Raw genomic sequence first — 12,906 nt, forward strand, 5'->3', positions numbered from 1 at the left:
TATAGTTAAGTTTGTATATGTTTGATAATTTAACAACTTTGTAATTCTCACTGTTGATAGGAAATAATGACTCTAAAGACAAATGAGTTATTCCAGACAATGCAGAGAGCACAGGAGCTGGCTCAGAGACTGAAACAAGAACAGAGAATCCGGGAATTGGCTCAGAAAGGACATGACACTTCCAGATTGATTAAAAATCTTGGTGGTAAGAGCTTAATCAGAATTTTTTGAAATTTTTAAGCAATTGCCTATTTTGAATACTTTTAATACACATATAAATATTTTGAAACACATAGTAGACCTTAAAGTGATCCTAACTTTATAAATAGTAATGCTTATATTAGTGCATTTTGGAAACTACCTTAAAAGTGAAACTGAACATTACATATTCTCTTTTCTCACAAAAATGTTCTATAAGTGTTGATCACAGTAATCTGATAACATTGGTAAGGTACATACTCTTGTACTCAGTATTTTAAGAAAAATTTTAACAATAGATAAGAATTCAGGTAATTTTGTGGAAGAAAATATAGGCTAGCCTGTTTATTCTGATTAACTAATCATCCAATACTGCTGCTATACATAACTTCCATTGATATTCACTTAAGTGTCATTTTATTACATGATCTTTTTCTCCATTGCCAGTTGATACAATACAGTTGGAATATAATGTGTCCACTAGCAACCTTTCCAATGTAAGACATGAATTTGAGGAAGTCAGTGGTACAGTGAATACTTGTATCAGTCCTACCACTTCTCCCAGGAAGGATACTGGTGTGCAAACAGGTATATGTGTAGAATTGTAATTGGATTTCATATTTATTTATTTTGTATCAGAATCATGTTCCGTTTAAAGATTAAAAATGTGAGGTTTTCAGTGAGTTGGAAAGTAAAGGAACCTCTGAGTTTCTAATTCTTTTGTAAGCATTTTATGCTTAATACATGAACTTTCTTTTAAAGGGTACTATTCAGTTCTGCAGCTGTCACGATACGTTTCAGAGCATTTTGTAAGAAAAAAACCACATTATACTTGGAAGTCACTGTCTTTTCTCTTAAAGTTCACCTTCTTCCTTTGAATATTTGCTTCTTTGGGAAAGTCGTGTAATTGGAACCATGTGTAATGTGGTCTGTGGTGTCTGGCTTCTTTGACTTAATATATCTTAAAATGTTATGTGTCAGCCCTTGATCTGTTTTTGTTGTGTGATACTTCATTGTATGGAAATGCTTTATTTATTTGAGCGAATGGACATCTGTGTCACTTAAACTGTGGCTGTGAACATATTGCTATTAACATTCATGTACAAGTTTTTGTGTGTACATCTTTATGTTTTCAGTTCTCTTGGAGAGAGATGGTTGCAGAGTCATATGACAGCTCTATGGTTAACAAACATTTTGATTTCTTTTCTTTTTTTTTTTTTTGACAGGCAGAGTGGATAGTAAGAGAGAGAAAGGTCTTCCTTTTTGCCGTTGGTTCACCCTCCAATGGCCGCTGCGGACGGCGCATCTCGCTGATCCGAAGCCAGGAGCCAGGTGCTTCTCCTGGTCTCCCATGCGGGTGCAGGGCCCAAGCACTTGGGCCATCCTCCACTGCACTCCCGGGCCAAAGCAGAGAGCTGGTCTGGAAGAGGGGTAACCGGGATAGAGTCCGGCACCCCAACCGGGACTAGAACCTGGTGTGCTGGCGCCGCAAGGCGGAGGATTAGCCTGTTAAGCACGGCACTGGCCAAAAAACATTTTGAGGAACTAAAGCAACTATCATTTTACATTCCTGCCAAGAATATGAGGGTTCTAATTTCTTGATACCGCTGTTTGGCATCCCATGTGCAGGCCGGTACCAGCTGTTGGACTCCCAATCTAGCTCTTTGCTGATATGCCTGGGAAAGCAATGAAGTGCCTGGGCCCTACGTGAGAAACCTAAATGAAATTCCCGGGTCCTGGTTTCAGCCTAGCCTGGCCTTAGCCATTGCGATCCACTGGGGTAGGTTTAACCTACCTAAGTAGGTTAAAAGATGGCTTTGGACAAACAAACCATCATGCACTGTTGGGAATGTAAAATGGTAGGGCTGTCATAGAAAACTGCGTTATTTCCTCCAGAAATTAAAATTAGAATTACCGTGTGATCTAGCAGTGTCACTTCCAGGTATATACTCACAATAACAAAACTTGTCAAAGAGATGATTGGATACCTGTGTTGACAGCAGTATTTGTAATAGCCAAAAGGTGGAAGAATCCCATAGACTGGATAAACAAAGTGTGGTATGTACATATACATATATACACAATGGAATATTATTCAGAGGAAATGACGCTAAGTGAATATGCCAGTCACAAAGACTATATGACACTATTTAGATCTAGCAGATTCATAGAAAGTAGAATGCGGGTTGTCAGTGGGGGAGGGGAAATAGAGAGTTAACACACAGTTCTTCTGGTTTTGAAAACTAAAAACAAATAGCACCTTAGAGGACATTCACATAATTGTTTAGTGTGAGGGAAATTAAACATTTTTGTCTTATCCGAAAACTTTTGCAGATCAATCAGTGATCCAGAGGGAAATTTCCAGCTGTCCATCTCCAGAGATTTCTATAGGATTTAATGGGCAGTTTAAGAAAAACAAACAAGGACTGAGTCAGGATAAAGGAGCTAATTTAGAAAAAGAGAACAGTTGGCAAAATGACGAGTCTGATCAGTTCACAAGAACAGAGAAACCAACAAAGCACATGAAGAAATATCCTAAGAGGCCTGACTGGAATATTAATAAGCCACTCAGAAGGTATATTCCAGCATCAGAAAAGTACCCCAAACAGCTTCAAAAGCAGAGAGAAGAAAAAAAACTAAGGCGGCAGATGGAACTGCTTCATTTGGTGGAAAGAAATAATCCTGGACAACTCTCTGAAAACAGAGGCAGTTCGCCAGCTCTGCATCCATTTCATCAAGAAGCTGAGTCAAAAACCAAGTGGCATCTAGGCAAAAAGGTAAAACCCATATCTGTGTTCAAAACAGTTCTTACGTGTCTTCATGAATCGTGTGTGGCTGGCTTCACACTACAGCAGAACTGGCTACGTAGTTTGAACAGAGGATCACATTGTTCCTAAAGCTGAAAATGTTTATTATCCTTCACAGAAAAAATTGTACTTCTGTACATGAATATTGTTAAATACACATTCAGGTATACATGTTGTTTGTAGGCTAGAGAGAGAACAGATGGGGAAATCAGGAATTCTTAGGTTGGTCTAACTCTGGAATCAAATGTAGCCCATTATTTAGTACCTGTCATTCATATATTATGTAAATTGTGGAAATGCTATATACTCCTCTCTTTGTACATTTATCTATCCATTTTTTAGGAAGCAGAGCCTTCGAACATTAATTCATTCAGCCAAGAAAGGTATGTTATGTATCAGATTAATTCCATAGTTAAAAAGTGTTTCCTGTGTGGGACAAAACATCAAAATCCAGCTGAGAGCAGGCATACATGAATCAAGGGTACCATCTTGGTTGGAGCATGAAGGCCCATGTTGGGCTAGGCAAGAATGTGGGTGGGCATTTAGATTTAGCTCAGTGGTTTTCATTTTTTTACAAGAATCTCAAAAGTAGAATAGATACTCTACCTGAAATGAACAATAAGAAATAACTGATAAAGACAGTGAGAAATTCAGCAAGCAGTATCAGTATCTACTGATTCAGTCCTCAATGGCATAATAGCCAGGGCTGACCCAGGAACTCAGTCCAGGCCTCCCACAGTTGGTGGTGAGACCCAAGTATTTTAGCTATTGCAGCCTCCCAGAGTGTACAGTAACATAAAACTGAAATTTCAAGTGATAGGGACTCAAACCAAGGCACTCATTAAGTAATGCACACATCTGTGTTAACTGGTATACCAAATGCACACCCTTGAAACAGTATTTTTATTGTCTTTTCATGAACCAGCTGGTTTACAGTTGTCTCAGAATGGGGCTCTCCAATAGCAAGCTAGTTAAGTCACCACAAAAATCCTGTACTCACCATCTTATCTAGGGAAGCATTAAGTTCAAAGAGTTTAGATGTCATTACTAAAAACTCAAATTAGTCCCATTCTGTTGCCTGCCCTGTTTTATGAAAATTGTCATAGAACTCAGGCTTGTATATGTACTATTGTTCAAAGCATAATATTTGAATAAATTGAAATAGGATTAAAGTAGATGTGTTTAAAATACATAGTTTTGTATCTTCTGGGTTGTTTTTTAATAGGTCTCAGTCACCACCAGTTCCAGCAGTGAAAAACAAAACCCAACAAACTCAGACTAGTACACTGCACTTACCAGTAAAAAACAACAGCTATGAAAAAGAGAATGTGATCTCAGGAAGTAGTCCAACAGAATTATCACCGAGCATTTCTGAACCATCCCATTTTGTTCCCTACGTTCGAACAAATGAAATCTACTACCTTGATCCAGATGCACCATTGTCTAGGCCTTCAACACAAAATTCACATGGTGAGTAAATACTCTTTCAGTAACTGTTCAAGGTCTGAATGCCCTAGACTTAGATCTGCTAGTTCCTGCCCTTGTCAGTGTCTTAGCCATGTTTGCCCCAGAAAAAGTGACAAGAATTTGAATGTATTAGAAAGCTTTTTTTCACACTGATGATTTCCTAGACAATAACTCATACTGCATCCTTCTTTGACTCTGGTCAATGCGTTCTGGCTTTCAGGCTCTGACCAACAACAGCAACTGCTATTTGATGATGACCATGTTACAGATCCCCTTCTTAATCCTAACTTGGTGAAAAACAGGGATCGACAGCAAGCAATTCTTAAAGGACTTTCAGAACTAAGACAGGTAAGAACTAAATGTGTAGCTGCATCCCTGTTTTTCAGAAAAAACATTTTCATATAAATAGGATTTTCCTTGGATTTGCTTTTATATTACTAGCTTGAAGAATTATTTCTTCTCAGTATGAAATTATGAGACAACTGTAATATTAACTTAGTTTTATTGAATAAAAAATGCATACATTTGAACAGTAAGATAAAAAAGCGTCTAAAGGCAGACAAGATATACACAAGTAGGCTTTAATAAACCTTAGCAGTGCAACCCATGCTTCTTAAAAACGAATGTGTTGGCAGTGTTTAGAGCATTAATATCCATCCCAAAGAACATAATTCATCACAGAATTAACAACTGTAATCTTACCAGACTAGTTTTCTCCTAGACCAATTATTATTCTTGAGCTTTAAAAAAAAAAAAAAATAATTTGGAAAACTGGCTCTGCATTTGCTACTGATTCACTGTGTAGCAGTAGTCACTGTACTTGGGAAAAATTAGGGGTGCTCTTTTCCATGTCCAATTATTTACCAGTGCCCGCTGCATCTCAAATTGGTTAACACCACATTACTATGAGTGTGTCCTTTAGTTTTTAAATTAAATGCCAGTGTCAGGGTTATAGAAGTCAACTCTGGTAGCACAGGCAAAAGATCTTACATTACAGTAACAAAGTGTTTTTACTCCTAGTTTAGTGGGAAAGCAAGATACAGGATACACAGTCACCTATCAATATAGTACCCAGTATTCTGCAGGATCCTTTTACTAGGCACTAAGGTTACTGTAGTCAAGAAAAATACTAGACAGCATACCACTTTAAGAGCACTTCGGGGAAGAGGGTTTTGCTTTTCCTATAGGTTTTTATAGTGAAAAATACAATCTTAAAAATGTGAATGATAAAGTTTAGTCTACAGCCAGGTAACATTAATTCTGTTCTATCCTGAGCTTAATCCATGATGTTTTTCAAAGACAATGCTGATTAAAATGGAATGTGGGACAGGAAGTTGGTTAAGTCAGCTATATACCTTACTAACACATCAATGTGATTTCAGGGCCTTCTCCAGAAGCAAAAGGAGTTGGAAACTAATCTGATGCCTTTAGCTGCAAATCAAGAAGAGAATTTTAGTTGTTCATTTTAAATGTAGTAAAACCATTTGTGTCGTTGACTTGGAAAATATGCTCGTTGCTCAATTCTGTTTCTCAAATAGCCTAGATTTTTTAAATACTTGTTAAAAACTTGTACATAATGTAGTAAAATGCTGTACTGCTTAAAGATATAATAAAAGTGACACTTTTGTAAAAGCTTAATAGTAAAAAGCAGTTTTTCTCCTGTCAGTCTGGTTATTTAAGTCCTAAAATCTGATACAAACACTTACCTTAATATAGTCTGATGTTCCTGACCTGTTAAAATACAATGCTCTGCCACACCGTTCCATGTAGATTACCAACTGAAAAGCATTCATGCATTTATTCTCGCTACTTCTTTTGAGTTGCCAAAGGTCTACCTATGGTAAATACTTTGATTTACTGCAATCCTCGAAAATATTTTGAAGCGTTACTAACGGAGAGGCAGTTATCACCAACAGATACAGGTTTGAAATCTATTAAGACCACCTCAAAAACACTTCTGCTTCTCTACATATGTTCCAGATTGGTCAGTGCCTTTGATGAACAAAAAGTAACAAAATCTTCTGACAAAGTTGACCAAAATTTTAGCAAGAGACAGTGTTGCTTATTTAAGTCCCTGTGCATAGTTAATTATCTGAAACTACATTGCTAGATAAATCTTGAGGTATTGAGCCAAAATTCTGTAAATATCACTGGCTTACACCTGTATAAAAGCACTATACAAAAGCTCAAAATAAATAGTTGATCATTTCAGCAAAAAAAGTAGCTTCTACCATTTGACATTAAAAGAAAAAGCCACTGCTGTTTATCATCCTACCAGACATTGAAGTTTACATAAAAAAATATGCTTCAATATGAGGTCCAAGTATTCGTGATATACAGAAGTAAAACTTAAAAGTGCCAACATGATATAATTCAAGTACAATATATTTTAAAAATATATATATATTTATTTCAATTTTCACAACTGTTACAGGCCATCATGATTTAAATAAGACAAAAAAAAAAAACATCTGAAAAAGGACAGGAAACCTTTTGTTTAGAGAAGGAAATATAAATTGTTAACCCACTTTTAAGAAACAGAAATAAGTCCACAACAAACTTTTATAAAAAATGTTACTATAATCATTTGTCTTTTGAATATAGCCTGGAAGAATCACTTTTTCCCCCAACTTATTGGAGATGGAGGTTTTTCTCTATCCAAGCTTTGAGTATAAGCAGTTAAAAAGTAATTTTCATTTTCTTGAGACTGAATTGATGAAAGGGCATATGGTATCCCCAAAAATGTCTGATGAGTGAGAACATTAAAATGGCTAAACTGATGTGACAATCTTAATTGACTGTGATAAACCTGAACGTTGCTATATGAGTCTTGCTCTGCTGACTTGCTGTTCTCTCCTCCTGAGCACACTATACCAATAGAAGCTCTCTCTTCAGAATCATTGTGATAAGTCTTATCTTCTAATAAACTCTTTTGCATGTCAAGAGAGGACTGCAACTCAATTTGAATATTCTGTTTTTGATTTGTTCCACGTGATCCTTTGGTCTCTTGCGCCAATATTTCTGAATGAAAATTGCTGCATACTTCTATTTGTGAGATTTCATCCCCTGAATCCAGAGACATATCCTCTTCATCCTTTTCATCGTTTTCTAAAAGAGCTACATTTAAAAAACAAAAAGTCCTCCTCTATTGAAATACACAATTTGTTTAAGTTTTAAAATTATACACTACTCACACAATATAATGCGTCAGGGTCTGCAAGTCCACAATCCCTTAAAGCTTGGTCTTCTGCCACAAGTTCATTTATTCACAACACTCACACTAGGTGTGAATGTCCAGATAATCCGATGCTAAAAGCTTCTGCGAAATGTGTTCACGTTTAATGTTGGGAAATCCCAACTCCCAGCTCCAAAGGGGTTAATGTCAAAACAGCATCTAAAGTTATACGGTAATTCAGTATTTGACAAGACAAATACAAAATAAAATTTTCGACATCTAGCTTCACTGGATTACTAAACTGGTTCAATCATCTCTGCTTTTCAAAGACAAAAGGGTATCTTTCATTTTATATAAAACTGGAACCAAAGCAGAGGCCACCTCACAAAAGACTAAAGCTGTGATAATCCCTACGGTCTTCTAATTAAATTGCCTCATACCTGTGGGGAGATTTAGTCGCCCCATGCTAAATCCTCCCACATCTGTTTTCCTACTTTTTTTTTTTTTTTAAATACAACCTCTTTGCTAACAGCAACTGACACAGCTTCCATACCCTCAGAGAGGAAAATGCATATGCCATAGTAGGCACAGGCTGTAATGAACCTCAACAACTTGTATTAGCTACATACAGTTAAATAAATGAGCAGATCTTGTTCATGCTGTGTATTACAAGATGTCTTGAAACACTTCCCCTGAGGCCATTTACACTGAGTTGAGTGGTTTACATAATACAATAACAGCAAAACCATTCCTCTTTCTGTCTGCCTTAAAAAAAATGAGAACTACTGAAAAGTTACCTGACTGTGACTCAAGGTTTTCATTAGCACCAAGCAGTGGAAAATTTTCTTCTGTGACTGAGTTATGATAGCCCACAAGATTTTTAAAGTTTTGCATAAACTCTTCAGCAGTTGCAACCACTATTCCGTTATCTGTGTAACTGGAAGGCATCTTGATGTTCTTGTCTAAGAAAAAAAGTCTCATATATAAAACTTGAAAACACAGCGTGGACAAATGACGCCTGCTGAGCCCTCAGGTAATCTCTTCCCATTTTTCAGAATTAAAGCTTAACAAGAAGCATCCACCATGGCCCTGTAAAATCCTTATGCCACATTTCCATATACATAGTTATTAGCAAGCTTCATAGTTCTCTCTTTACCTGTTAAAAAGATGATATGTCGTTGCTGTATATTCTGAGCCTGGAGTCTGATAAGGCAGTCCAATTCTGGAGCATTTCGAGTTTGTGAATCACAATTATGGTATGACAAAATTTCAACCAGATGTCTTTTCTGATAGACATTCAGAAGTGTCAACAGACTTAGCGCTTTAGCATTCAATCTGTGAAATTAAGCAGTTCAGTATCTGGATCTGCACTTGTAAAAGTTAGTATGGAAATTTTTGCTTCAGTAATTTCTCAACTGAGGTAACACATGTAACTTAGCTCACTACTTGACACAGGGTTGCTTATTAGGAAGAACATGAATTTTGTCATCAATATGTAAGTCCAGAGATTCCTTGGTGCAAGGCCTGAGGGCCAGTTATTTAGAATAGGCTAAAATCTCAACCAGTTAAAATTATTACCTTTACTAGTTTTCAGGCCTCAATGCAGGGCATAGGATTAAAAAAAAAAAAAAAAAGGTATTTTTCCTTGGGGAGAAAAATACATGGCTCTAAGCTATTTAGTTACAAGGCATAAAGCAACAGTGGTTATTTTAAAATGAGTGTAACAGTAAGTCTGGACAAGTTAAACCTTTGGGTCTCAATACTTCAGGTGTTTGGTATAACAGATTAAGCCACTACTTGAAAAACCTGAATCGCATATTGGAGTCTGGATTCAGACCCCAGCTCCACTTTCCATTCCAGTTTCCTGCTAATGTACACCCTGGAAGGCAGCAGTGGATGACTCAAGTAATTAGGTCCCTGCCATTCACACTCAATACCTAGATTCATTTCCAATTTCAGCCTGGCCCAGCCCTTGCTGTGCTGGCCATTTGCTGAGTGAGCCAGCAGATGGGGGAGAAAATTGTGTGCCTTTAAAAGATTTTATTTGAACAGCAGAGGGACCAATGGTGGCTGCAAGAATCCAGGAAACTGGAACTCCATTGGAGTCTCCCATGTGGGTGGCAGGGGCCCAAGTACTGGGCCATCTTCTGTTGTTTTCCTAGGTGCATTAGCGGGGAACAGGATTGAAAGTGGAGCAGGCAGGACTCTAACTGGCACTCCAGTATGGGCTGCATGCAGAGGCTTAACCCACTGCACCAACAATGCTGCCCCCAGAAATTTAATGTTTTAAAAGCATACCATGGAACGTCAATAGAGGTTACAAGAAATCGAAGTTTGTGCTCTCAAAAGGTTCTCAGATCCTTTAATAGGTAAAATACATTTTAGATAATCTCTGCTAGCTGGATATAGTATCTCAAAAATTTATTTCTGAGGCCAGCAATGTGGCTAGTGAGATAAGCCTCTGCCTGCGGCACCAGCATCCCATATGGGCACCAGTTCTAGTCCCTGCCACTCCACTTCCAACCCAGCTTTCTGCTATGATCTGGGAAAGCAGTAAAGATTGCCCAAGAGAATGGGCCCCTGTACCCACATGGGAGACCTGGAAGAAGCTCTTAGCTTAAGATCAGCCCAACTTGGGCTGTTGCGGCCATTTGGGGAATGAACCGGAGAACAGAAGACCTTTCTCTGTCTCTCCCTCTGTCTGCCTGTAACTCTCGCCTCTCAAATAAAAAAATAAAAAAACAAAAAACTCTAATTACCACAACGGTTCATGAAGACTTTCAAGTGACTAGTGGTCTAAGGATCAAACTTTGAGAACTGATCAGTTCTCAATCAAATATACTTGTATATAAATGAACACCTTAATCAAAATTCATTATCAGATCAAGATTAATCCTTGCCTAAATATCTGATATTAGCTACTTAAAGCAGTCAAACAATAAAAAGAAATTAAGGATGCCAGTCATTATTTTGCTTATTTTAAATGCATAAATAGCAAAGAATAAACTACAAACTGCTTTTGCCTCCACGTGTTATTAGAACATCAGCAAGCTTCTACCTAAATAAGAATACCACTTCTTCCCAAAAAGGCTAGAATAACTCAGCATCTACACTACTGTACAGCTACTTATGGACCTGTGTGAAAGCAACAAGGGGAAAAGAAAAATTTTCTGAGCACAACCTGAAATCAGCCATCACAAATTTATTTTTCCAAATCTTACCTGCCCAGTTCCTTTAGTTTTTTCTGAAATTTACAGTGGATTTTCCATTGCCATTTTCCTTCTGGAGTACTAAGTTCTTCAAGGAATGTCAAAAAATTTTTAAGGTTCTCTGTTAGAGATAATGAAGTTCATTTTAATCTAACAAGTAGGTCGCTGCACACCTGAATGATGGAGGCAGTTCCCGTCTCTGTATAAATACCTACTACCTTTGTGCTATTTTCCTTCTCTTTCCCCTCTGCAACAGAGACTAAACTCTACACATCCCTTAAGTGCTTTGAACATAATATCTGCACGTTAAAAACAAACAGGGATAGGAAAGGGCGGGTACTGTGGTGTAGCTGCTTAAACTGCAGCTTGTGACACCTGCATCCCATATCAGAAAATGACTGGCAACCCAGCTACTCGGCTTCCAATCCAGCTTACTGCTAACGCATCCTGGGAGGCAGCAGATGATGGTTCGAGTGCTTGCGCTCCTGCCAACCAAGTGGGAGACCCAGTTGGGAGTTCTGGGCACCTGTCTTGGGCCTAGCCCAGACCTGGCTGTTGCAGGCATTTAGGGAGTGAAACCAGCAGATGGAAGATCTTTCTTTCACTCTGTCACTCCGCCTTAAAACCAGATGGAAATAAAAAACAGAAGAACATTCTGATAACAATGAAAATACCCAAAGTGCAGCAGGTATGGAGAGTGTGGCTTTACACAAGATTTAGTGAAAACGATTTGTAAAGTCTAAGAATGGGAAAGAAATTTGAGGTAATGAAAACTAAAGAAAAGGTGGAAATGCACCATTTATTAAAAATGGCAGAGCAAAAATAGACACTACATCTAAAAAGTATAAGTGGTTTATTGGTGTTTTTCTAGGTTTTTCCCTAAGAACCTAGGAGAAAAAAACAAATACAGAAGTTACACGCTCTAAACAAGTTATATGCCTTAAACAAGGCATAAATCTTACCAACTGTGACAACTTCTGGATTTAAAATTGAATCATCAGAAACAATAAATCCTCCAGATACAAATAATTCGTTGTATGTATGATTTTTTACATCATCCAGGCTATCAACACCAGCAAAACTAACACAGGGGAGCTTCTTTAAAGTCACTAAGCCAGGTACCTGTATAAATACCAAAATAAGTAGACTCAAGTGTGAAGTAACTATGAAAACAAGTCTAACAAAATCAGTAAGGCTCATCTATACTAGTGAATCACATCTGAATGGCTCACACAAAAATATTCCCAACATTATTTCCACAACATAGACCAACATTCAAGTACTGGGGCCTCCCATGCAAACACACAAGAAAACGAGTCATAAATAGACTTGAAAATACAAAATGAACAAATTTTAAACTTAATCACCTGTAACTTGTAATTACAATCAGAATTCAGATTTGATCTATTGATCAGAATTGGATAGTCACTTCATAGCAATGAATAAGAGACAATACAGAGTTAGCAGATTTGCTGGCATTCTAGGATTTCGGACTTTCACTGATTCTTACTATTTCAGAGAAATGACAGACCTAAAATGTGCAGCAGTTTTAAATTTTACAGTGATAGAAACCTAAATGCCACAGCTGATTCCTGCAAGGGTTTCTGTCATTTTATCTTTAAAGAGTTTTTAAAAACAAAAATAGTGAATTTGACTAAAGAATCACCTTGTGAATGAAGTCTGCGATGTCTTCATTTTGAATAATAATCAACAGTTTATCTAACTGTGATCTTCTTTCCAAAAACTGTTCTGGATGACATTCAGTATTACCTAACTTGGTAAGATATTCCTGTTAAAGGAAAGCAACTAAATCAGCACAAAAAATAGTTTTTGCAAACATCAACTTAAAAATGCAAGATAAAGTAACATGTTTAACAACTACAAAGACACTGTTAACTATGAGCTTACACTCTAGAAGACTTTGAAGGTCAGCTAACCCACTCTAACAGGAGTCTCAAAGTAAGGGCTTCACCAATTACAGTCACAATGTTGAACACTATGCAATTAAAGCCAAGTAAAATGCCAGTGTGAGGTAATACAATGGATTATT

General features: G+C 37.3%; 2 protein-coding genes across 6 annotated transcripts in view; one reads left to right on the top strand and one right to left on the bottom strand.

The window, feature by feature from the left end:
- Nucleotides 1–6,896, top strand: part of CCDC66 (coiled-coil domain containing 66) — a 43,844-nt gene extending 36,948 nt beyond the window's left edge. For all 5 annotated transcript variants that reach the window (XM_062201112.1, XM_062201115.1, XM_062201114.1 and 2 more), the window contains 7 exons: nt 61–205; nt 646–786; nt 2,533–2,975; nt 3,348–3,388; nt 4,231–4,475; nt 4,693–4,820; nt 5,855–6,896. In XM_062201112.1, coding sequence (XP_062057096.1) covers nt 61–205; nt 646–786; nt 2,533–2,975; nt 3,348–3,388; nt 4,231–4,475; nt 4,693–4,820; nt 5,855–5,941 — 1,230 coding nt within the window. In that variant the 3' untranslated portion in view covers nt 5,942–6,896. The remainder of the gene's footprint in view (nt 1–60; nt 206–645; nt 787–2,532; nt 2,976–3,347; nt 3,389–4,230; nt 4,476–4,692; nt 4,821–5,854) is intronic.
- A 7-nt stretch (nt 6,897–6,903) lies between these two features.
- TASOR (transcription activation suppressor) overlaps nt 6,904–12,906 on the bottom strand; it is a 51,658-nt gene continuing 45,655 nt past the window's right edge. Inside the window, 7 exon segments of the mRNA XM_062201111.1 lie at nt 6,904–7,097; nt 7,099–7,589; nt 8,445–8,609; nt 8,804–8,982; nt 10,869–10,977; nt 11,819–11,978; nt 12,523–12,645. Coding sequence (XP_062057095.1) covers nt 7,056–7,097; nt 7,099–7,589; nt 8,445–8,609; nt 8,804–8,982; nt 10,869–10,977; nt 11,819–11,978; nt 12,523–12,645 — 1,269 coding nt within the window. The 3' untranslated portion in view covers nt 6,904–7,055.

The sequence above is a fragment of the Lepus europaeus genome, chromosome 9, assembly GCF_033115175.1.
Source record: "Lepus europaeus isolate LE1 chromosome 9, mLepTim1.pri, whole genome shotgun sequence".
Taxonomy (NCBI): domain Eukaryota; kingdom Metazoa; phylum Chordata; class Mammalia; order Lagomorpha; family Leporidae; genus Lepus; species Lepus europaeus.